Consider the following 22,883-nt stretch of genomic DNA (forward strand, 5'->3'; position numbering starts at 1 on the left):
ACGGATCAAAAAACTCACGGTTCGGATCGTTTCTCGGATCAGAGTCACGGATCGGATCATTTTTCGGATCAGCAAAAAAAAAAAAAAAAAAGACAAGACAAATAAACATAAGTTTGTCTTTCGTTTATTAACACTTGTTAAATTAAAAAATATAAAATCAACTTAAAGTGCACAAGGCATAATATCTTCTTTTTAACATAATTAATGAAAAACAAGTTAAAGTGCAACATAAGAAGGCATATCTCCTTCCTTTAAACATGGACCAATGACCATTAATGAAAAACAACTTAAAATGCAATGAGGCAAATCATCATCTTCCTTGAAACTTTGAGAGTGAAATAAAGCCTATGTCCACATCAAGACAAGAAGAATAAAAGAAAGAAAGCAAAGCATACCTGAGCTTATAATTTCAAATTCTTTTTCAAAAAGACAAGGGTGTCTACATTGTCTGGAGAGAGTGTGGACCTCTTTGCAGTCACTATGTCCCCTGCTGTTGAGAACACTCTCTCGGAAGGAACTGAAGACCCTGGCACAGCAAGATAGCATCTTGCCATCTTGGCAATGTGAGGGTATTTACACTCATTGCTTTTCCACCATGTCAGTGGATCACCATCCACTGTAATGCCGCTTGCTGCCAGGTAGGATGCCACCTCCTCTTTGATGATGTCAGCAGGAGCCTTGCTGCCCATGTCTTTGCTGGCAAAGGTCTCTCCAAAAAGCTCTGCCATCGCCGACTTCTTTTGTGGAGGAGATGTGTCCAAGTTTGTTCCTGTTGGCTCTGCAGCTTGACCCTGCAGAAAAAAATTAGTTGATTAATTAAACCTATTATTTATTTTCATGTTTCATAGACATGAAACATCTGGCAATAACATTTAATAAATGCCATTATTACTCAAAATAAAAAAATTATTTAGATTTAAATTTATCATTTTTAAATAATATTCTTTTTCTTTACCTCATCACAGTCTTCAGTGCCCAGACTGCTCACAATCTCAGTGGTGAGGTCACTGTATGTCCTCTGGCGTAGGGCAGGGTCCATGTGAGACAGGGACTTAAACCTTGGATCCAGGGCAGTAGATCTGTGAAGGTAGTCCTGTAGAGTAGGGGGTGAAGTGTATCTGGGCTTCAGGTCCTCTCTAATGGCAGTCTTGACATCTTGAGTGATGGTGCTGTCTTCCACACTTGGAGCCATGGATTGTAGAATCCTTGTTTTCAGCGGCAGAATCATTGACACAGATGGTGACGTTTCAGTGCTCAGCAGAGATGTAACAGTTTTAAGGGGTTTAAGCACCTGTAGGACCTCCTCTGCCACTCTCACATCATCATCAGACAGGGTGATGATGTCTTTGACATTTTTCTTCAGGGTCTTGTCGGTCAATGCAGAGTATATAGCTGCCTGCTGCTCCAGATAACGCTCCAACATATCATAAGTGGAGTTCCACCTTGTTGGGACATCATGTATGACCTTATGAGTAGGCAGCTTTAGCATTTCTTGCTTTGTCTTAAGCACATGAGCAGCTGTTGTACTTCGGTGGAAGTAGGAAACCACCTTCCTGATCCTCCCAAGGAGGCGGTCCATCCTATTGACTGAGATTCCCTTCTGTGATGCCAAATTCACTACATGTGCAAAGCACCCTATCTGTGGGCCCAGTCCTGCCTCATTCACTGCATTAATTTGATTTTTGGCATTGTCAGTTGTGACTGGGATATTAGTACTGGGCCTCTTTATCTTCCATTCCTCCACTGCTTGTGTCAGTACCTGCGCAAGATGAGTGCCTGTGTGACTCTCGTAGAGGGGGCGTGTCTGCAGCACCGGACTTCTCATCTCCCAGTCTGCTGTGATGAAGTGAGCGGTTATCGTAACATAGCTCTGCGTTCCCCTGGACGTCCACCCGTCTGTCGTGAGCGCAACAGAGGATGCTCGGGATAGTTCATCCACAACTTTTTTCTTCTCCTGCTCATAAAGATCTGGCACGATCTTTTCGCTGAAGTGGGTGCGCGACGGGATGTCGTAACGTGGCTCAAGCACTTTCAGCATGTGTTTAAAGCCCTCGTTTTGCACAACCGAATATGGCCTCATGTCTGCAGCTATAATCACACCGATAGCGTTTGTGATGGCTTTAGCCCGGTCGGATTGTGCAGCAAGGGGCTGCTTAAATGCCGCGCTGATAAGCGGTTGTTGAGCAGGCTTAATTTTCACTCCGGTCAGTGAAACACCGGGGTGATGTCGCTTCAAATGCGTGGCCATGCTTGATGTGTTTCCACTGTCATATGGCTTTCTTGTGCCACAGTGCCTACACACCGTCAAGGTTTTATCCACCAACCTCTTTCCTTCATCATTATAATTGACAGGGAAGCCAAAATGCTCCCATACAGGGGATTTAAATGACGCAGGGCGTTCAAGCTCCTCCGTTCCTCCGCTCGCCATGACCACGCTGCACTTAACAAGTGTGTGGACTGAACATGCGCACAACTTTTTTTTTTCATAAATCAATCCGCGGATCACGTGTGTACCGAACCGAAGATATTGATCCGAACGGATCACGGATCAATGATGATCCGTTGCACCACTACTGCCCGAAACTCACAAACAGGTGGCAGAAGAGAGAAAGCTCTCATAAAGCTTGGCTGTAAGTGACAGCAATATGTATTCAATATTCTCACACTGAGCTGAAATAAAACAAGTGCACGTTAATTAGGTAAATAACATATAATATTATGTTTCTTTCTCTCAGTTCGGGCTGGCAGCTCCATTGGGTGGTATGTGTATTTGTGCAAATTTGACCAGCACAGAACTGAATATATCTAACACTGGCCAGCCAGTCTACATTCATGGCTGATCATGTGAAAAAAATAGCCAATTCCGTTGATCCAACACTGAGCAAACCAGAAAGTGGTCTTCATTCAGTACAAATACAGCAATACTGAAGGGAGCTGTTTCACTACTCAGATATTCCTGAAGTGATGTCTTTATGTTAGACACAGTGTGACAGTCAGCATGTCACAGCAAAGATAACCCCTCAGAGGAAAATAGAGAACCAAAGATGTTTTAAGATGTTTGACAAAATCCCTATTCTTTGTTAAATACAGCTGCTTCTCTACTTCACTGACTGCACATGGAAACAATCACAAATGGCAAACATAATATCATCCCTCCCTACATGGCATCTAGCCTATCTGTGTCAGTGTGTTTCATTTTATTTAGTAGGGTTACAATTTAGTTGTTTGTCCCACTGTCCTTCCCAAGCCTGTCCAGCAGTTATGAAGCTCAGATGAAGAGCCTGCTGAGGATTGTTCGTATTTTCTGCCATGTGTTCCGCCTGGGGCCTTCATCACCCAACAACGGCAATGACATGGGCTACAATGGCAACAAGACACCTCGCAGCCAGGTCTTTAAGGTAAGTAGAATGTGTACAGTATATACAGTATACTTTGTTCTATGCTATTAAGTGTGAGAAAATTCAGACCAAAATTATTTTTTTCAATTCAAAACACACCAGTTATCCTTTTTTAAAAATAATGATGTTATTTTTTTTTTTTTTAACTGATAATTGCTGTGCAACATTTCAATAGGTCCAAGATCTACACCAAGCATAACACACGCACAAACCAACATGGTATTTTATACTAGTGCAGTGTCCCGTTAAAAACATGCTGTTGGGCACAGATTATCTGGTAATGTGAGGGGTTTACAGATCCAGTTTAAACCTCCTGAACTGCTCACAGACTCATCGGATGATGACATCGGTACTCTCTGAGCCGGACCACAACAAACAAAGAGAGAGGCATCCCCATGTAACGGTAAACATTCTCGCCCTTGAGGCAAACTTTAGAAAGTATACTACTGTTGACAGATACTCAAAATCTCACCTCCAGTTCTCGCTGAAAAATAGAAAACCCGTTTCGACAGCATCTCTCCACTCATCCAGACTCATTTAACTTCTGTTTTTGCTTTTTTCTCACTGATATTTATTTTGTTTGTCTGCTACCACATGAGGTCACATGAAAGTTCTCAAGCCATGCCCCTGCTGCTGCACAGAGCAGCATTCCCATTTTATTCAACACATGAAGGGTTCTCAAGATATTTGATGGAAGAACATTCGTATACAGACAGGGATTTCTTGCTTTTTTGGTACTGAACACGTAACCACCCAGCCAGCCATGTTTTCCAGGACAGTGGAGTAATCAGCAAACACAGGTGACAACAACTGAGGAGTAAAACAATAAAATGACATGGTTTCTGCATAATTACAACATTAGAATCAATAAAATTTTCTTTTTTCCTTCTGCCTCATTAAACATTTTTAATTTCATAATGAAACAAGATGTCTGGACTCCTACTGGAGTCCATTCTCAGTGTTTGTGCACAGGAGTCTTCAGGTTTCCACATCACACTTGTGATCAGTTAGAGAATAATGACAAATATATTGTTATGGAGTACATAACCAACAAGCATAAATAGGAAAGTATAGAGATATTATTTCATTTAGAAACTGTCTAATTTATCCACCAGAGAGCAAGATTTATTTTGCATTGTAAAATGTCTTATTCACTACATATCTAAGTTAGGGATGTAAAGAAACCCTCCTTATAAAATAATAACTGAACTGTTTTAAAGTCATTCAGCCCTTCATTACACTGTCTGTGAATGAGCACAAATTAAGTCCTACAAAAATTGAAAACTTGAATTAAAACCAACTTTCCCACTGGTTCAAATGCTTTATCAGCTGCTATACACCTACGGTATTTAATAAGGAGAGCTTTTTCAGTAATTGGATTAACAAAAACACAAGGTTTGTGAAACAGAAATGTATGTTATTAAAAGTAAGTGTAAAAGCAATTAGAGAAGCTATAAGATATAGTAGAAACCATTAATATGCTGTTATGCCATTTTCCTCAAGAGTCTCCTCAGACATGTCATGCAGACATGTGAAAGAGTGGACTGTTCATGTCCTCTCTAAATTGTATCTCATCTTCAGCTCCAGCTGCAGGCCTGCTCATTGCGCATAAAGTGCTGCTGTGTGATTTGTTTAACATCCACATACAAGTCGTGGTACTCATGTCAGGAATCCAGTGAGGTTGCAATAATGGGATCAGATCCTATTAGAGCAAAGCGTTGTTTTAACACCATGGTCTGTGTCAGCCTGCACTTAAAGGACATCTCAGGGCCCTCACTCAGAAGATTGTGTTGGCAAATGCCACCGGAAAATCTTGTACATCGAAGACAGTCTCAGAGACGGTGTATTATTCCTACACAGGTGACTCTTTCTTTCTCTTCTATTTGAGAACAAACCACATGTGCTCATAGCACATTATGGAGTAAGTAATGGATGTGGTGGAGGGCTGGACAGCCATGTACCCAGGGCAAAATTGTGGAGACACAACAGATAAACCTTGGCCATCAACATCGGTGAATGCCATCTTATCTGCTGATAGACCGACATCAGTCAGCAAGGCTAATATCGGCCTATAGGGATGTAAGGCAGATACATCAGAAATATGAAATGTTTTACTTTGGACCCTTTAAAGCAAACTTCTGTGCTGATATATCCTTAAGTCATTAAGTCAGCTATCTGTAGGACTCAGTTCTTCTTTGAAACTACTCTTGCAATCCCAGATAAGGTGAAAAAGTTGCTAAAGATTTGAATGAAGCTTTGTAAACCTCAGACCCCAAAGGTCAACATCCTTCGTCCCCGCTAATGTCTTCATTTGTTTTTCTCTTTGATCCCCTGCCCTCCTGTCGGTCTGGCTGCAGCCGTTGGAGCTGTTGTGGCACTCACTCGATGAGTGGCTGGTGCTCATCTCCACAGAGCTGGACAGAAACAAGAAGAACCCGTCTTCCTCTTCCTCCAGCAGCGAGATAGCCTCTCTGCTTCTCAAACAGCGGGAGGTCGACCAATCCAGCTCTACGCCAAAGCTCCCCTCCCTGCTGGACCCACAGATTGTCATGGAAACTGAGGTGTATGCCGACGGGGAGGACGTTATTTCCATGACAGCCAATCGTCTCAGCGCTGTGATCCAGGGCTTCTACATGTGCTGCTCCTGTCAGATGCCACAAGGGTTTGTGCTCAGCCTGTTTACTACCAACACTGCTGCACTAAAACATTGCCTGCATTAAGACAAGCTACCCACTGCAACATGCATCCAGTGCAATCTGATCTCAGTGCTCTTCTCACAACTTTTATTTAACTCTCTTTGTTTGAACCCTTTTTCCAGGTAGATAATTATTCTCAGTTAGGTCATTAAAGATGCCTGAACAACAGCCAAGAGAGGACTATTATTGACATTCCCACTGAATGAGCTGTTTTTGTTTCTGTTTTTGCTGCTCCGGTCCTTCCCATTATCATTTTGGCTACATGATGCCTGATCATTTTCAATGTGGAGATAGAAATTCAGTTGAGTGATCTTATTGTAAAAAAGATGCAGTTGATGAGATTTTCCTGTCTCACTCCATCTTCCCTGTTCTTCTCCCCCCTCTCTTTCCTCACTCAGAATGACGTCCCCTCGCTTCATCGAGTTTGTCTGCAAGCATGACGAGGTGCTCAAGTGTTTTGTAACCAGGTCAGTCAATGTAGCCCTGTGCCATACTTCAACCTCCTCACCCAGAGACTGAGTATCGATCCATCAAATGTATTCCTCTTAATTTGTTTCCACTCTGCTCTCTTTGTTCTTTCTGTCCTCCTGTTAATTTCTTTCTCTGCCTCCTCTTTTTCAGGAATCCAAAGATCATCTTTAACCACTTTCACTTCCTCCTGGAGTGTCCGGAGCTGATGTCACGGTTCATGCATATTATTAAGGGCCAGGTAAGACCAGATCAAATTTTTATTTTATTTTAAAGGAAGAAAAGCATAGGTAGGTACTTACATATGTTGCAAAAATAGATCATAAAAATATATTAGCATACCTACATACATGCTTAAATACATATGTACAAGAATAAGCAACTAAAATAATGAAACATACACACATACATACACACACATGTGCACATGCACACACATACACAATGAAATCAGAGCCGAAATCATAACCCCAAATATGACCCACCCACTCCCTGGATCCAGGACTCCAAACCTCAGTCACGTGTTACACCTGAAACCCACGGAGGGTAGTTAGAAGTGAATACCAAGCCTTTATTGCCGACTCCTTAGCTTTGTGGACTCTGGCAATCGACAACTCCAGATAAACAATATCCAAATATGTCAAAACCCATACTCGGAAAGAAAGTGAGTGTGGAGGTTTCCAACGTGTAGCAACTAGTTTTTTCGCAGCTGTTAGTCCAGCCAACAGTGCTCTTCTCTTGTCCAGTGTTAAACCCAGATCTGACAAATCATTCAAAATTAGTGTAGCAGGTAAGCAGGGCAACCTGACCTCAAACAGCTTTGAAAGGTTAAAGGCAACCATCTTCCAAAATTCGGCCACTGGGGAACACTCCCAGTACATATGAAAAAAACTGCACTTTGGAAGAACAAAAAGTACATATAGGATCATTAATAACCTTCATCAAATGAAGCTTCCTAGGAGTTAAATATACCCTATGTACAAAATTGTAATGTATTTGCTGATGATCAGGATTTCTGGATGCTAAGCTCACATAAGCCCAAACTTTATCCCAGTCAAATGTGGGTTTCAGATCTGGAACATCTCTCCTCCATACCGTGTCTAATGCCAGGGGTCTGTAAGAATGCTGCAACAAGAACCAGTAGAGTCTCGAAACAAAACCACTTGTGCTTCTAGCTGAGTGGAACAATTTGTGAAGTGAGTGTGGCCTAAGAGGGCCCTTTAAAGGAACACCATTGCCTTTTAGGGCCTTTCTCAGCTGCAAATAAAAGAAAAAGGAGGTACGTGGTAAACCATACTTAATACATATGTTCTGAAAAGTAAGTAACCCCCCCTCCCCGTAAATGTCACCAAGTGTACAAATGTTTTTTCTTTCCCAGTCAGGAAAACAAATAGGACGACTGCCAATCAGCAATTTATCATTATTAAATATTGGAAAGTGTGGGCCCCATCCAGGAGAGCAACAAGTTAATTTCTCCACCCTCCTCCATATAAATAGCAAATATGAAATGATGGGACCAAACCACAAGCGGCACTGGCGAGCTGAAATGTTAGAATGCAGGATATTGGCAAAAGAATATGGGGCCAATTTCTGCTCCTCCAGAGCTCGCCATGACACCCGTGCATCAGGTTGAAACCAAGTTAATAGGGGCCTCAGTGTAAATGCCCACTTATAAAATTTGAAGTTCGGGAGAGACTGGCCTGCCTCTCCCGAACTTCGAATGTTGTTATTGCTGATTGCAATTTACTCCAATATTGAGGGGGTGGGGGAAGGGGGAGCATTGAACTCACAAAATTGACTCTGGGCAGAATATTCATTTTAATTATAGCCACCCTACCACGAAGTGAATTTGGGAGGCCAGACCACCTGTCGAGGTCCACCACGACTTTGTTGAGCGTTTTACAAAAATTGTTTTTAGTTAGTGTCTGTATGGAGGGATAAATATCTATCCCCAGATAAATAAAGTTTTTAGTAACTGGGATAGATGCAGGGATGGGAGCATTACACATGGCCTGATTTAAAGGCAAAGCAGATTTTTGCCAGTTTATTTTAAAACCGGAGAGGCTGCCATAATGTTCAAAGTTTGACAAAACATGTGGAATACATTGCACTGGGTTGTTTAAATATAATAAGATGTCATCAGCATATAGTGAAATGTGATGGTGAGTTCCGTTAATAGAAATTCGAGAAATTGTTGGCGAGTCGCGGATGGCTTGTGCTAGCGGTTCGAGAGAAAGGGCAAATAACAGAGGGCTGAGAGGACAGCCCTGTCTCGAACCTCTCGTGACAGCAAAGGGAGGAGAGCTAGTTTTGCCTGTGAGTACTACGGCTGTTGGATTTTTATACAGTACTTTAATCATGTTAATGAACGGCATGCCAAACCCCATAAACTCTAGCACTGACCATAAGAAGGGCCACTCTAGGCGGTCAAAAGCCTTCATCGCGTCTAGTGAAAGGACAGCAGCAGGGGTACTTAAGCCTTGAGCACCATCTATAACGTGTAATAATCTTCTAACATTATCTGTTGCCAGTCTAGATTTTATAAACCCTGTCTGGTCACTGTGAACCAACTCTGTCATATGGCCTTGAAGCCGCCGGGCCAATACTTTCGTGTAGCTCTTTAGGTCTGCATTTAATAGTGAAAGTGGCCTGTAGCTGGAGCACTCTGCCGGGTCCTTTCCTTTTTTAAGAAGTAGTGAGATTAGTGCCGAATTGACATCCCTAGAAAATTAACCCTCTTTGATTGAGTATTGAATCATGTCCACTAGCAGTGGGCCAATCAAGGGCCAAAAAATGAGGTAGAATTCGGGTGGGATACCATCTGGCCCTGGTGATCTGCCTTTACGCATGTCCTTAACAGCCGCCTCACACTCCTGCAATGTGACAGGACCATCTAGTTTAGTGGAGTCATCATTATTAAGGCGATACAGTTTAGTGCTATCCAAAAAATTATTACAAACATGTTTATTGAAATTGCTTTCGGAATTATATAACTCCTGATAAAAGGAGGCAAAGGAAGCGTTTACTTTTTTTGGGTCAGACTGAAGAATGTCATCCTTATCTTTAATGCAAAAAATATTAGCGAAATGCTCGTCAGTCCGAAGCTTCATTGCTAGTAGATGACTAGGTTTTGAGGAGTTGAAATAGTAAGTTTGCCTTGTTTTATGCATAAGAAACTCTGAGCGGCGCCTCAGAAGAGAGTTAATCTCTTTCTTGGTCAGTTCCTTCTGCAGGGCTATATGATCGTTAAAGTTCAGTTGCAAGCTCGCATCAAGGGTCGCATATCTTTATTCCAAAGCTTCTAATTTGGCTGCACGTTCCTTATTTCGTGTTGAAGCGTATAAGGTGGTATTACTCCTTATAAAGCCCTTCACTGCCTCCCAAAGTATCCTCGGATCTGAAACAGAGCCAGCATTAAACTCCAAAAACTCTTTAAAATTACTTTCAAACTGAGCTTTGAATTTTTCGTCATGCAATAGAGAGGAATTAAATCGCCACCTAGGGGCTTTAGTGGAAGACGGACGTACAGTAACCGAACAATATATTGGCTTACGATCACACCAGGTAACCGGGATATAATACGCGTTATGAATATTTTGACACAGATCCCTCGAGACGAAGATAAAATCCAGCCTCGAGAAGGACCTGTGTCTCCCTGAGTAGAATGAAAAGTCCTTTAGAGAGGGGTTAAGCATACGCCAAATATCGACCATGCCCGCTGGCGGTGCGCCTCAGACGCTCTCAATGCCGCCTGTTCTGTCCATGCTGCTGTCCCACAACTCATTGAAATCTGCCCCACATGAAATCCTGTGAGGTCAAGCAAAGATTTAGTTAGTAGTTCATAGAAAGCGACATCAAACACATTGGGAGCGTAAGCGGAGATAAGTGCAATGTTTTTCCCATCCATGCGGATCTTAGCAATAGCTATCCGACCCGCATCATCCACCCAAGAGCCAATCACATCAAATTTTAGTTTGCGTTTGCACAGTACCATTACCCCTTTAGATTTAGTAGCTGCAGATGAAGTTGCAATAGGATGATAAATCTTATTGGCTAATCGACCCGCATCTTTGCACAATAAGTGTGATTCCTGAATCATAGCAAAATCTATGTTTTTCTTACGGAGAAACTCTAGCACACTGGTTCTTTTGTGTGGAATGTTAAGACCCCTGGCATTGACTGAGATGAGATTGAGAGCTGTCATGTGCTGAGAGGAAAAGTAAAATGAGAAAAGGAGTTGCCCCAATAGCAGTAAGAGAGAAGTCTGGATCCAAAAAAGAAAAGCACCCCAAAACAAAAAATGACAAAAAACATAAAAAACAGCAAAAAGAACAGAGGAAGGTTAGGAAGCAACATACTATCAAACCTTCCTGATAATCCACAACTGGATAACTAACTAAAAGAACTAAGAGTTTCCGGCCACTCAAGTGTGGCAGCGACACAACAAATTATCAAAAAGCTAAACAGTGGCAGTGTGAATATTTTCTTCAACATTAAAGCATCTGCCTTATAACAGAATGGGACACCTTCAGCAGACCAAGGCACATCTGGACGTGGCCCCCACCCCACCGGCAACCTAAGCATAACATGCTCACCTGTTAATAACACACATATGGTCTACAAAATATGATAAGGCGTGAGCCTATAAAAACAACAAACATCATAATAACAATCTAAAGAATAAAGTGGAAGACCTTGTATTAAAAGGTAGGTTACAGGTAGCAAGGCATGAGATAGTCCACAGACCGGGCAAGAATAAGAAAAAAGCCATCTCCACCCTCCAGTGATATAAACCCGAAATGTTCATCTAGATGCCTGTCAGAGTGGGAGATGGAGAGAAAAAGTCACAATGTCTTACCCAGGTCACTCTGCAAGGTGCAAAATTAGAAGGGGGGAAGGGTGCATCACAATGCCAGGTCAATTAAATGTTTTGATGCATTTCAAAGCCTTCTTAGGATCTTCAAAGCGATGCTTTACCCTGTTTGGAGTTGTGAATGAAAGCACAGCAGGATAGCCGATGCCAAGCGGGATTTTGGCCGAGTGAAGCAGGCGTTTGCACTCCAGAAAAGAGTGTCTGCGCTCCTGTGTAGCCTTGGAGAAGTCTTGATAGAAGCTAATCTTATGGTTCTGCCAGCGGACATCCCCGATCTCTCTAGCAAGTTGTCTCACCCTCTCCTTCTGCTGGAACCTCAGAAAACGCACGATGAAAGGCCTTGGTGGGGCTCCGGGCTCAGCTGGTAACAGCGACTGGTGAGCACGCTCCAAATCCAGGCCCCCCTCGAAGTCAGCCCGGAGGATTTCGGGGAGAGTAGCCCTCAAGAACGATATGGTGTCTCTATCTTCAACACGTTCTGGGAAACCATATATGCGTAGATTTACCCGCCTCTCCCGTCCTCGTATTCGGTTAGTTTGGCGTTAAATTTTTCCACCTCGGAGGCCAAAGCCGGGGGGAGTCGCAGCGCTGCCTCTCCGCTTCCTCCAGCATGTCCAGACGAGCCTCTGCGCTAGTCATTCTTGCTAGCATGTCGGCTAGCTTAGCCTCCATCACCTCAACAGCTCTTCTTGTTTCTAGCACGTCCTTATGGACGTCTGCAAAGTGTTTGGCTTGATCATTCAGGATTCTTGTTTGGTCAGTTGCTAGTTTCTGAAGAAGTTTATGTATCTGGGCAGTGGTAATGGAGTCGCCCGCGGCCTCTCGAGTCAGCGATACAGGGGAGGCCTGGGCAGCTCGGAGCTAACAGAGGCCCTGACGCCTTGCTGTTGTTGAGACGCATTTGCATAATTTTTCCGAGAGCTCGGCATGTCGTCGGCAGAAAAAGCGTATATTCGGCAACTTGTGAAAGAAAAAACAATGTGAAAAAAATAGCAAATGCCGATATATTCACACAAAGTGTAAACTAGTGGTGCCGCAGCCTCCAACCTAAGCAGCCATCTTCAAGACACAATGAATTATTGTTTTAAATGTTTCAAAGGATTCCATATGGGAGCAGAAGTTTAAGAGCTAAATTCGGTCAACCCAAGAATGTGTTCTGTTCCTTATTGACTCATAGTAAAACTCACTTCATTCAAACTTAATATGAACTTAATATGAAAATATAGTTCAACAACACAGTCCTGATTTCACTTTCCGCAATAACCTCTGGTTTGGTGGACATAAATCTTCAATTAACAGAGTAAGATGTTAATATATTCTCTACATGCCATTTTCAACTCCCTCTCCCTGCCTCTCCTGTCTAAGGAGTCATAGTCCTGATGGGAGCTCCTGTTAATCACCTCCTTACTGTATCTCCTGTTGTCAAACTAGAATCTGTCAGTCTCAGAGGCTCTGTTCAGCGCCAGTCTGGTGTCCAGCCAGATAGCTACAGCAGAGAGTATAGTCAGCAGCAGTCGGCTGTTATGCTGCCCTCCATAGCTTTAGAGCTATCTTCAAATTCTGGCCATTTCTTACAAATTACACCCTTTAAAGGGTCTCAACATGTACCCTGTCAAGCTAATCAATAGTCAGTGTTGATGGTCATTGCATTTCCCATTTCCCCTCCTTCTATTTCATTTTTCACATTTGCACATTTGCACATTTGCACTGACTTGCTGCTGCCTCTTAATGTACCACCCAACCTACTTCAATTCGACTTTGCAGCTCATGTAAATACTGTAGATATCTTATTTAGTTTAGTTAGTCCGTGATTGAATAGCTTCAAAATACGTAACATTTCTCCCATCTACCTACACTGCTTCATTTGTTTCTTATGTAAGTAAACTACACTGTGGCTCAGAAAGTGTTTACTTCATTCTTCATATTCTTTGACAAGTAGCTCTGAGTCTTTATGTTTGTATCTTCAGGGACTTCATGAAAAGTGACTTTGAAAGTCCCCTGTCTTCACTTCAGCATCATTTAACAGTGTTACAACCATGGCGATAACACTTGTCTTAAGTTCCATTTATACGGCTTCATAAATTTTAAGTGCGGCTCCGAGTTGTGTGCTGTTCACTCACTCTTCAGTGTTCCTATTTGGGCAGCAGCATTCGAGCCTCGTTACCCATGGATTATGGCTTGCCTGGGAGTAGGCCCTTGTTTTAATTATAGACTTTAACCTGTGAATTTGATTTCATCTGCTGATTCCACTCTCGGTACGCCCCGCAGCCCCAGGGGGAAAAGCCTTTCTTTCTCTTCCACATTCATCCTTCACTCTACCTCCAACGCTTAGAGAACAAAGGCATATATTATGCAAATAGACCCCAGCCTCATCTCTGTGTTACAGACAAGTATTTTAGCACTGAAAGCTGTCGGAGCCATCGGTTGAGACTGAAAAATACACATTCTGAGAGTTAAAAGCACAGTGAAGTGGTAATTAGTCTAGGAAAGTGCTGTGCAGTGTGGGATGAAGTCTTCTTTTTCCCCTCAGCCCTTCAAGGATCGCTGTGAGTGGTTCTATGAGCATCTGCTGGCTGGCCAGCCAGACTCAGACATGGTTCATCGGCCGGTCAATGAGAACGACATCCTGCTCATCCACAGAGGTGAAATCTGCCTTCACCACCATAGCTTCTAATGTTCATGTAGAAAGAAATTATTATACCAGAGTTAAATTACTAATGAAATTTATACTCCAGTATAATTTTGCCTCCCCTTTATTTGCTTATGCAGATAGTCTGAGTTTTTGTGCCAATTGTTGATACAGTGTGAGCATGTTTTATTTTGGCATTGCTTTAAAAAACTGTTATCTTGCACCATAAAAAGTGACCGGAGAATGTTGGTTAAATAATAAAATCACGAGTTTCTGGCATTATAAGACTATAAGAAATATCATTTTACATTGTCCCTGTGGCACAATTTTTTTAAAGTAAACTAGCAGGGATGCACACTCACATGTTGGCTAACATAACCATGAACCATTGACACCTCTGCTGAGACAACACAGTGGTCTGTGGATATGGAAATGAATAAGGGGCCTAATGCACTGGTCAAAGCAGCTACCTCTACAATGTAAGCTTTGAACATGGCCCATTCGGATTCCATGTCCCCAGCCTCCTCTGGGATGAGCGTAAAGTACTTCCAGAAGGGAGAGTTGTAGACCCAATGGACCAGAGCCTCCACCAGGCCTACTCAGTTCCTCCTCACTCCCCGTTTGGGTTAACCGGGTCGTCTGGCAGCCTCCCCTGCCATCTGATCCAACTTACCACCAGGTGATGATGAGTTGACATCTCTGCTCCTCTCTTCACCAGAGTCTCAAAGACATACAGCTGCAGGTCTTATGATATGACCACAAAGGCGACCATTGACCTTTAGCCTAAGGTGGCCTGGTAGCTAGGGACCTTATAGACCAACAAGTCCAAAAACAAAGCACCACATTCCCCCATCATCACCCACTTGAGCATTGAAGTCTCCTTAAAGAACTATAGAGTCCCCAGGTGAAGCCCCTTCCAAGACGCCACCTACTTGGGTGGGTCCAAGAAGGCGAGGTGATCTCATCTGCTGTTAATGGTTTAAGCATCAACAACAGTCAGAGCCTTCTCCCCAACCCTTCAGTCCTTCAGGGAGAACTCCATCATGGCGGTGCTTTTGTGAGTATCCCTGTCTAGGCCGTGCCTCTCACCCTAGGCAACTCCAGAAAAGGAGAGAGTCCAGCCCCTCTCCAGGAGTTTAGTTTCAGAACTGGTGCTGTGTGTGGAGGTAAGCTCAACCATATGTAGTTGGTCTGTTGTTTTAGGCTGAGCCCCATGGGCTAAGGCCTGGCCACCAGCCGCTCAACAGCGAGCTTCCCTCCAGGGTTTGGCTCCAGGAGGAGGTCCTGGTATCCCTGTACTGGGCAAGGTACTCTCTCCCTGTGTTTGCCAGATAGTAAAGTTCGCTTGAATTGCTCTTAGTCTGGTCTCTCCCCCGAGACCAGTTTGCCCTGGGACACCCTACCATGGGATATTGCACCAGGACACACAAACCCCTCAACTATGGTGGGGATTTGTTTTGCCAACTTTTACAAAGTGCTCATTTACATGTCTTCTTAGAGCAAAAATCCAATTTAACAAGTGTCCCATTTTTTCAGAAAAACGCAAACACAAAGAACTAGTTCCTGTTTGAAAAAATGATTCCCAGCAAACCTACTGCAGATAGTTAGTTGTGAGTGATAGGAACCAACAAAGGTAGAGATGCTCCTTGGTGCATATTTCTGTGATTAAATACAAATGTCAATTTCTACAGGGTGTGGATTTTTTCCCTATAAGCAAGGTGGCAATATATTGCCAGCTTATAAATGGAATTTGTTTTGTCTACAAACGAAAGAACAGAAAGCATGGAGCTCCAACCTGATCTCCCCATCTGTTACTCCTCAGAGATTTGTGCCACTGTGTACTAATTCAGTTTTGATATTTACCTATCAGAATCCATCTTCAGGAGTAGTTGTGAGATGGTTTCCAAGTCCACCAATGAAAAGCTCAAACAGGGCATCGCTGTTCGTTTCCATGGCGAGGAGGGGATGGTAGGTCTCTGAATTCACGACACTGACTGCCTTTTTGTTGGTCTGTTTCAGCTTTCAGCTGATGGTCTCATTGAATCCAAACCAGTGAGTTGAGTTGTGGTGTTTGTTTCTGCTTGTTTCAGGGCCAGGGTGTAGTTCGGGAGTGGTTTGATATCCTATCCAATGAGATCATCAACCCAGACTATGCTCTGTTCACTCAGTCAGCTGATGGTACAAGACATTTATATTTCTGTGACAACATTCAAGTGACGACACACAGAACTTAACTGTGTAGATTTAAGGTGTGTGTGTGTGTGTGTGTGTGTGTGTGTGTGTGTGTGTGTTTTACAGGTACAACTTTCCAGCCCAACAGTAATTCCTCAGTGAACCCCGACCACCTGAACTATTTCCGGTTTGCAGGTCAGATTCTGGGTCTGGCTCTGTACCACCGACAACTGGTCAACATATATTTCACCCGCTCCTTCTACAAACACATACTAGGTAAAGGAATACAGCCATGTGTATAGATAAGGGTCAGATCGGTGTGTTTAGGGTTCATCTTCCACCTTTAAAATTTGCTTGACACAGCACAACAAAAATCACTTTGACTCAGTCAAACTGGAACCTCTTTCCCATGATAGCTGAGTCAGATTCAAGACTAGGTAAAATGACAGTAGCTCTTTTCACTCAAAGAAGCTGCATTATCTCCACAGCGGTGGTTCACCAATTCTCCACCGTGGTTTGTTCACACAGAGCCAAGCGGCTCTGGCGTAAAGACGAACCAGTGTGTAATTTGCACAGAAAGCCAGAGCTGCGTCTCGTAAAGAGGCATGACAGTACATGTCATGATGATGATGTCTGTGTGTTTTTTTTAACTTGTTTCCCCCCGGTGTCCTCCTGTTAATCTAAACAAGAACCCGCTGACTGTTTATAATCATATGGATGCTGTTATAATGTGCTGTGGTTGAGATCCTGACCCACCAAACATCCTGGAAAGTGAAATAGTTAAAGGGATATTCCGGTGTAAGTTTAATCCATGGTCTAACACACCGTGAAACTGTGTTAGACTCCCTCTCGAGAGATAAAGTTTGCAGACCACTAGCTAACGTAGTTTTAGCATCCTCAGAAATGACCGCACGACAACAATGCATTGCAGTAAATGGGTCCAAATATAAAACCGCCATCAAAAAGCCACAAATAATGCTCAGAACAGCACCAAACTTCAGCAACATTAGAAATAGGCCCCCAGCACATATTTCGAGGCATCAAACATTTGATATAGTTGCCGTATTTGTCGGAAAATATAAACGAAACTCACCACCCGAGAAGCCTTCCTTGTTGTGGGGAAGCCCTGTGAGTTGATTACCAAGTGCAGTAGAGTCCCGCAGTAATGATCATCATTGAGCTGCGGAACTCTACATCATTGAGGGCAAGCCCTCATTTGATGTCTAGAGAGCACAAATGAAAAGCAAAATAGGTGCAAAAATGTGATAACAAACAGAAACAACGGACATAATCACAGAGCGAATAGATAAAAAAAGAAGCACTGGATACAGATAAAACATGGGTGCATAAAAGATAAATGGCAGACAACCATACAGGAAAGCATGTAGTTAAAAACAATCACAGGCTGAGTAGTTTGAAATCCAAGTCTTAAACTGACCTATAGGTATAACTGTATCAAGTTTAAATGCATGTCGTAAAATGTTCCAAGTGTTCAGAGCACTGAAACTGAAAACAGTTAGAGTTAGGGAGCACTATACAATTGTCAGTGCAACAGGATAAGTGGCTGATACATATGTTTCCTGATTTAGCTATAACAATTGGCTTTTTTGTGGGGAAGGGGCTGAATCTGTCTTATACAACCACTATCTCTAGCACTATAGACTTCTCTATTCGAAATGCTTTCTGAGGTGTGTGTCTCTTAGGACATCTCTGTCACTGGAGCGGTGAGTAGCTAATTCAGAATGACTTTGCTACCTTCTGGACAACATTATATTCCTGATTGTCACCATCTTGGGCCAAATATCAAATCACATTTGTCAAAAATTGAAATAAGAGCTAACATTTTTTGTGCATTTTATAAGGCTGAGAATGTCCCATAAACATGTACACAGGCCGGTACACAGGCACTCCTTTCTGTTCATTTATATGTAGATATTTGCAATTTTATGTGCCTGGTTATGGATGTTTAATATCTTTTAAACATTTGCCAAGGGGAGATTTGTCATTCCATTCAAACAAGATATATCTTGGAAATTTGAATGTGAAGCCCCAGTGAATATTAAAGTTCATATTTTATGTTCATTAAGTTTTTTAAAAAAAGTTGTCATCACATGATCCTACACCCTTCAGCTTCGTTATATATTTGAAAATGTTAAATTTGGTAGACAGTTTAAAAAGCATCATTTATCTACTTCCTTCATTTTTAGTGTAATTTAATCACGATCCAGTGGTCATCATGTTCCCTACTTTATTAAATGCATGTGTGTGTGTGTGTGTTCCAGGTATCCCTGTGAACTATCAGGATGTGTCATCCATCGATCCAGAGTATGCTAAAAACCTGCAGTGGATTCTGGACAACGACATCAGTGACCTGGGTTTGGAGTTAACCTTCTCTGTTGAGACAGACGTGTTCGGGGCGATGGAGGAAGTGCCACTCAAACCTGGAGGCACCAGCATGCTGGTCACCCAGGACAACAAGGTCAGTCACACGAGCACAGTTTGATGCATGATGTCACCTAGTGTGAACATGAGTCAAGTTGTTTCTCAGGTGAAAGGACAAAGCTCAGTACAAGGTGGCAATGCCCTATCATAGTATTTCAAATTTATATAATTTTTTTATTTTATTTTCACTTTCATTTCCTTTTTCTCTCCTGTGTTTGTCTACTTCTTTAGTTTTACTTTTGTTTTCCTTTTGTGCTAAGAAAGCATTTGGGGGCAACCGTTGTGTGTAATCTGCTATATAAATAAAGTTGAGTTGGGTTTGTTTGAGATAGTAATTCCTGAATAAAATTCTTGTGTTTTTCGGAAGCTTCGAGTGGCCATAAGGCCAAATTTGCTCATTAGCATGCCATGTAGTCACCCACTGATCTCACTCAGCTCAGAAAACCGTCTCCCATCACCCTGACATGCATCCCCATGCCACGTTTAAAAGGGTCTTCATTTCTGCACCATATGTTCGTAACTTTGTATCTCAGAAGCTTGAATCAAATTTAGCTGGTCTTCTCTGTGGAGGAAGCTCAGCTCAGAAAACAACAACGGTACGAATGAGAGAAAAACACTAACAGCAGGCCAAAAAAAAACCTGAGTGTCTTACACTGGCCTTACTAAGCTGGTTTAACAAAAAATAATCAACAGGACATGGAAAAGTAATGTCAGTGCACTGAGCTGCTACAAACTTGTTTTCATTTTCTCTTGCACATGTCACAAACGCCAACAATTGCTAACAAACTACAACAACTTGCAGGACAAACTACTTCGGGTGCTCAGAAGTCAATGACTGTTAGCCACTGGCAGTAGATTATGGCAACGTCTATGGGCCCAACCCATGAGAGTCGTATCATTTTCTAACTCTGGGCAAGAAAGCTAAATCACAAACAATCATATTTGCTTAGATTAGCTGATGTTGTTATTATGATAATATAATTATTATGAAAGTATTGTGACATTAATTTAAGCCTCATCATAAGCCTCATCATCCAGCAATACCTTGAGTCATCCAACAACCCCTTTTCTCTTTTCCTGAAATATTTACTTTTCAAATTGAATCCCAGAAGGAGCTTAGTTTCTTTTGGCTAGTTCTGTATTTTTGTGTGTCATACTGCAGCGGTGTGGCTGAAGGTGGCGTTAATGACCGGCCTAAGCTCCCCTCTGGTATATTCATCCATAGTTAGTCTCCTATGAGCGATTGATCTCTCTCCTCCAGCTTATTGCCTGGAAGGGTCCTCATTAGAGAATGCAGTACTGCAGTGCTCCTGCAGGTGGCAGTGTTGTGTAAAGAAGAGAGCAGTCACAGAGGACAGGGAAGAATAACTATGTATGAGCTCTATCTCTCATCACTGTTTCTGGAGGACTTTGATCTATGTCTGTCTTCTCTCAGGCCGAGTATGTCCAGCTGGTGACGGAGCTGAGGATGACGCGAGCCATCCAACCTCAGATAAATGCCTTTCTGCACGGATTCCACACCTTCATCCCTGCCTCGCTCATCCAGCTTTTTGACGAATACGAATTGGTTTGTCAACCTCCTCAGACTTCCTTGTCCTTCCCTCCTTTTCCTCCTTCTCTCATCCATTGTCTTTTACAGTTTAACATTCTACCTGTTCCACTTGGCCTGCCTGCTCGCCTCTGATGCAGGGATTGATTAGCCATTATCGGGTGAGCTGAGATGGCTGGGGTCACCTTGAAGCCCCTCCCTCTTCTCCAACCCCATTAGAGGTTGTTTTTCTGTGTGTGTCGGCAGCCTTGATGTCCTCACTTCTGCAGGGATCAATAGCATAGCATGATGATTATCCCACCCTGGATTTGTTGGACATGCCTCGGCAATGCTGTCATTGCAGGGCAACCGACAACTGAACTGAACAACTGTTCTCTGATCAGTTCCTGTCACTGTAGTCCAAAAAGTCAATGAGACACAGTTTTTCACTGGCTGACATGTTCCTTCATTTACATGAACAGACAAACTGTGCAATGATTCAATGAAACAATGATTAAAATAAGATTTTAAAATGTGATATATAGAGCACACTGGTATCTGATCAGTACTTGGCAGAGGCCATGAGATGATGTCGCAAAATTGTTTTTTGTAAAGAGAAACGTTATCTATGAATCGCTAAGAATAAATGATTGCAGTTGAGCTATCCTTGGATAGTCAGTTTAGCATTCGAGATGCATTTAATGAATCATATCAGAGGTCAGTATTGTTTGATTAACACAAATTATATTGTGTGTATGTGCGCACAGGAGCTCCTGCTGTCAGGGATGCCAGAGATTGATGTGCAGGATTGGTGCAGGAACACAGAGTACACCAGTGGCTATGACCGTCAGGAGCCAGTTATCCAGGTGAGCTCTTCTTCTTCCAGCCTGACAGGTTGAATCCCATCAACTAAACAACTGTGTTTCACGTCAATCACCTCCTGGGGTCGAGCGACATTGATGTTACCATCTTGTGGTCATGGAGTAGTTTGAAATAATTCAAGGAAATGTGGGGACTATAAAGAACAGCCTACTGATAGTTTCCTGGCTAGTTCTGCACCACAAGAGCAGAGTCGTTTATGATTCAGAAGGGATGCAGTGTGTCATGAAGCTTGATGTGCCCTCAATCTTTACCACTGTCTGTGATGTTCGTGTAACAGAGTTTACACATCTCTTTTATAAGCTTTGCTTTACTTTTAAAACAAATGTGCCCTAACCTGGAAATCACCAGCGAGGGTTTATTGTCCTTAGTTCACCCACTTTGTGGAAGTGAATACATTATCACAGCCGAGCACATGAGTATCATTTCACATTTTCAACGCAGTTCAAAATGATTCAACTTCAGTGATAATTAGAACTATTAAAAAAACATTTATGGTTAATTAAACTTTTTTTATTTCACAGTGTAATGCTCTATAAACCATGTATGAAACATGGCATTTGGTGCTTATAATACTTTGTAAATGGTTAATGAATAATAATTTAATTAAGTATTTTATTTTTCATTAACAGATCTGATCTAACCATTACCAAAAGTGTTATTAACTTAAGTATTACTATTTATTAATGACGGTTATTATAAAGTGATTAGAAGGGTGTGGCTTGGACAAACAGAACCTTCTGGGTTATCTGACTCTCTTTCCTGTAATCTATCTGAATCTTGTTGCAGTGGTTCTGGGAGGTGGTGAAGAGCCTGACCCAGGAGGAACGGGTTCTTCTGCTTCAGTTTGTCACTGGAAGGTTTGTCTGCTGGATCCACTCTGGTTCTTCATACAGAAAAGTGTGTGGACATCCGATGTAGTAAAGTCTCCTTCTCTGTCAGCTCCAGGGTTCCTCATGGTGGCTTTGCGTACCTGATGGGTGGCAGCGGTTTACAGAAGTTCACCGTTGCTGCAGTGCCATACACCTCCAACCTTCTGCCTACCTCTAGTACCTGGTAATGACTCTTTGTATTCATGTTTATAATATGATCCTTAACTTTTCATTGTCTCATGTCTCCTCTGTCATCTGGTGCAGTCTTTGCCCTCAACTTATTCCAGTTGGCTTTTTGCTTGCCACTCTTTAGCAGGCTGGACAGGCTGCTCTGGTGTTAGTGCCCAAAAAATTAGTTGGTACCACTTTGTGATAACCATCAGTAACAAATCATATCTTTCTATATAATTAATAGTTATTTTACTGTTAACAAACAAAAATGCTTTATATTTACATTTTTTAAGCAACCATAAAGGTTTGTAAACATCAGTTACAGCTTAACAATAAACATTTTATTGTTAGTAGGGAAATAGCTGTGAACTATTACAATCTCATAAGTTTCCTATGCAATGAAAACACGCGCTACTAGTAAATAGGATGAACCCAAGATATGACTTAGCAACAGGAGATAAACTAGTCCGCTCAGCTCATCGAATCATCTGGCTGGGCTATTAGCCACAAAGCTAATGTTATGCTGGCAAGATTCAAAGTCAATAACATTGCGTGCAGTCATCAAACAGTAAACATCATCTGGTGGTGTGTTCAACAACAACAATAGCCAGCAAGCCAGCCATTGTCCCCAAATCTATTTCATGATTGACACTGTTGGCGGCAGCATGAAGAAGCATGGTAAAAAGCAAATGTGATGTTAGATGATTGTTTGACTCCAGTAAGGTGAGAGGGACAGTGTAGGCTACTTCCTGTTG

At 42.4% G+C, this 22,883-nt stretch overlaps 1 protein-coding gene across 4 annotated transcripts in view; it reads left to right on the top strand.

Annotated features, from left to right (window-relative positions):
- Positions 1-22,883, top strand: part of hace1 (HECT domain and ankyrin repeat containing E3 ubiquitin protein ligase 1) — a 51,346-nt gene that overhangs the window by 24,022 nt on the left and 4,441 nt on the right. For 3 of the 4 annotated variants that reach the window (XR_003981193.1, XM_030394070.1, XM_030394072.1), the window contains 14 exons: positions 3,248-3,398; positions 3,727-3,801; positions 5,756-6,060; positions 6,493-6,561; positions 6,716-6,803; positions 13,966-14,077; positions 15,935-16,032; positions 16,155-16,242; positions 16,363-16,512; positions 18,519-18,715; positions 20,114-20,245; positions 20,974-21,072; positions 21,875-21,945; positions 22,028-22,141. Coding sequence is in view for 3 of the 4 variants with exons in the window: in XM_030394070.1 (XP_030249930.1) it covers positions 3,248-3,398; positions 3,727-3,801; positions 5,756-6,060; positions 6,493-6,561; positions 6,716-6,803; positions 13,966-14,077; positions 15,935-16,032; positions 16,155-16,242; positions 16,363-16,512; positions 18,519-18,715; positions 20,114-20,245; positions 20,974-21,072; positions 21,875-21,945; positions 22,028-22,141 (1,749 nt within the window). In the remaining variant the exon portion in view is untranslated. The remainder of the gene's footprint in view (positions 1-3,247; positions 3,399-3,726; positions 3,802-5,755; positions 6,061-6,492; positions 6,562-6,715; positions 6,804-13,965; positions 14,078-15,934; positions 16,033-16,154; positions 16,243-16,362; positions 16,513-18,518; positions 18,716-20,113; positions 20,246-20,973; positions 21,073-21,874; positions 21,946-22,027; positions 22,142-22,883) is intronic. The other variant, XM_030394071.1, reaches the window with a different exon arrangement.

This window comes from Sparus aurata, chromosome 17, assembly GCF_900880675.1.
Source record: "Sparus aurata chromosome 17, fSpaAur1.1, whole genome shotgun sequence".
NCBI lineage: Eukaryota > Metazoa > Chordata > Actinopteri > Spariformes > Sparidae > Sparus > Sparus aurata.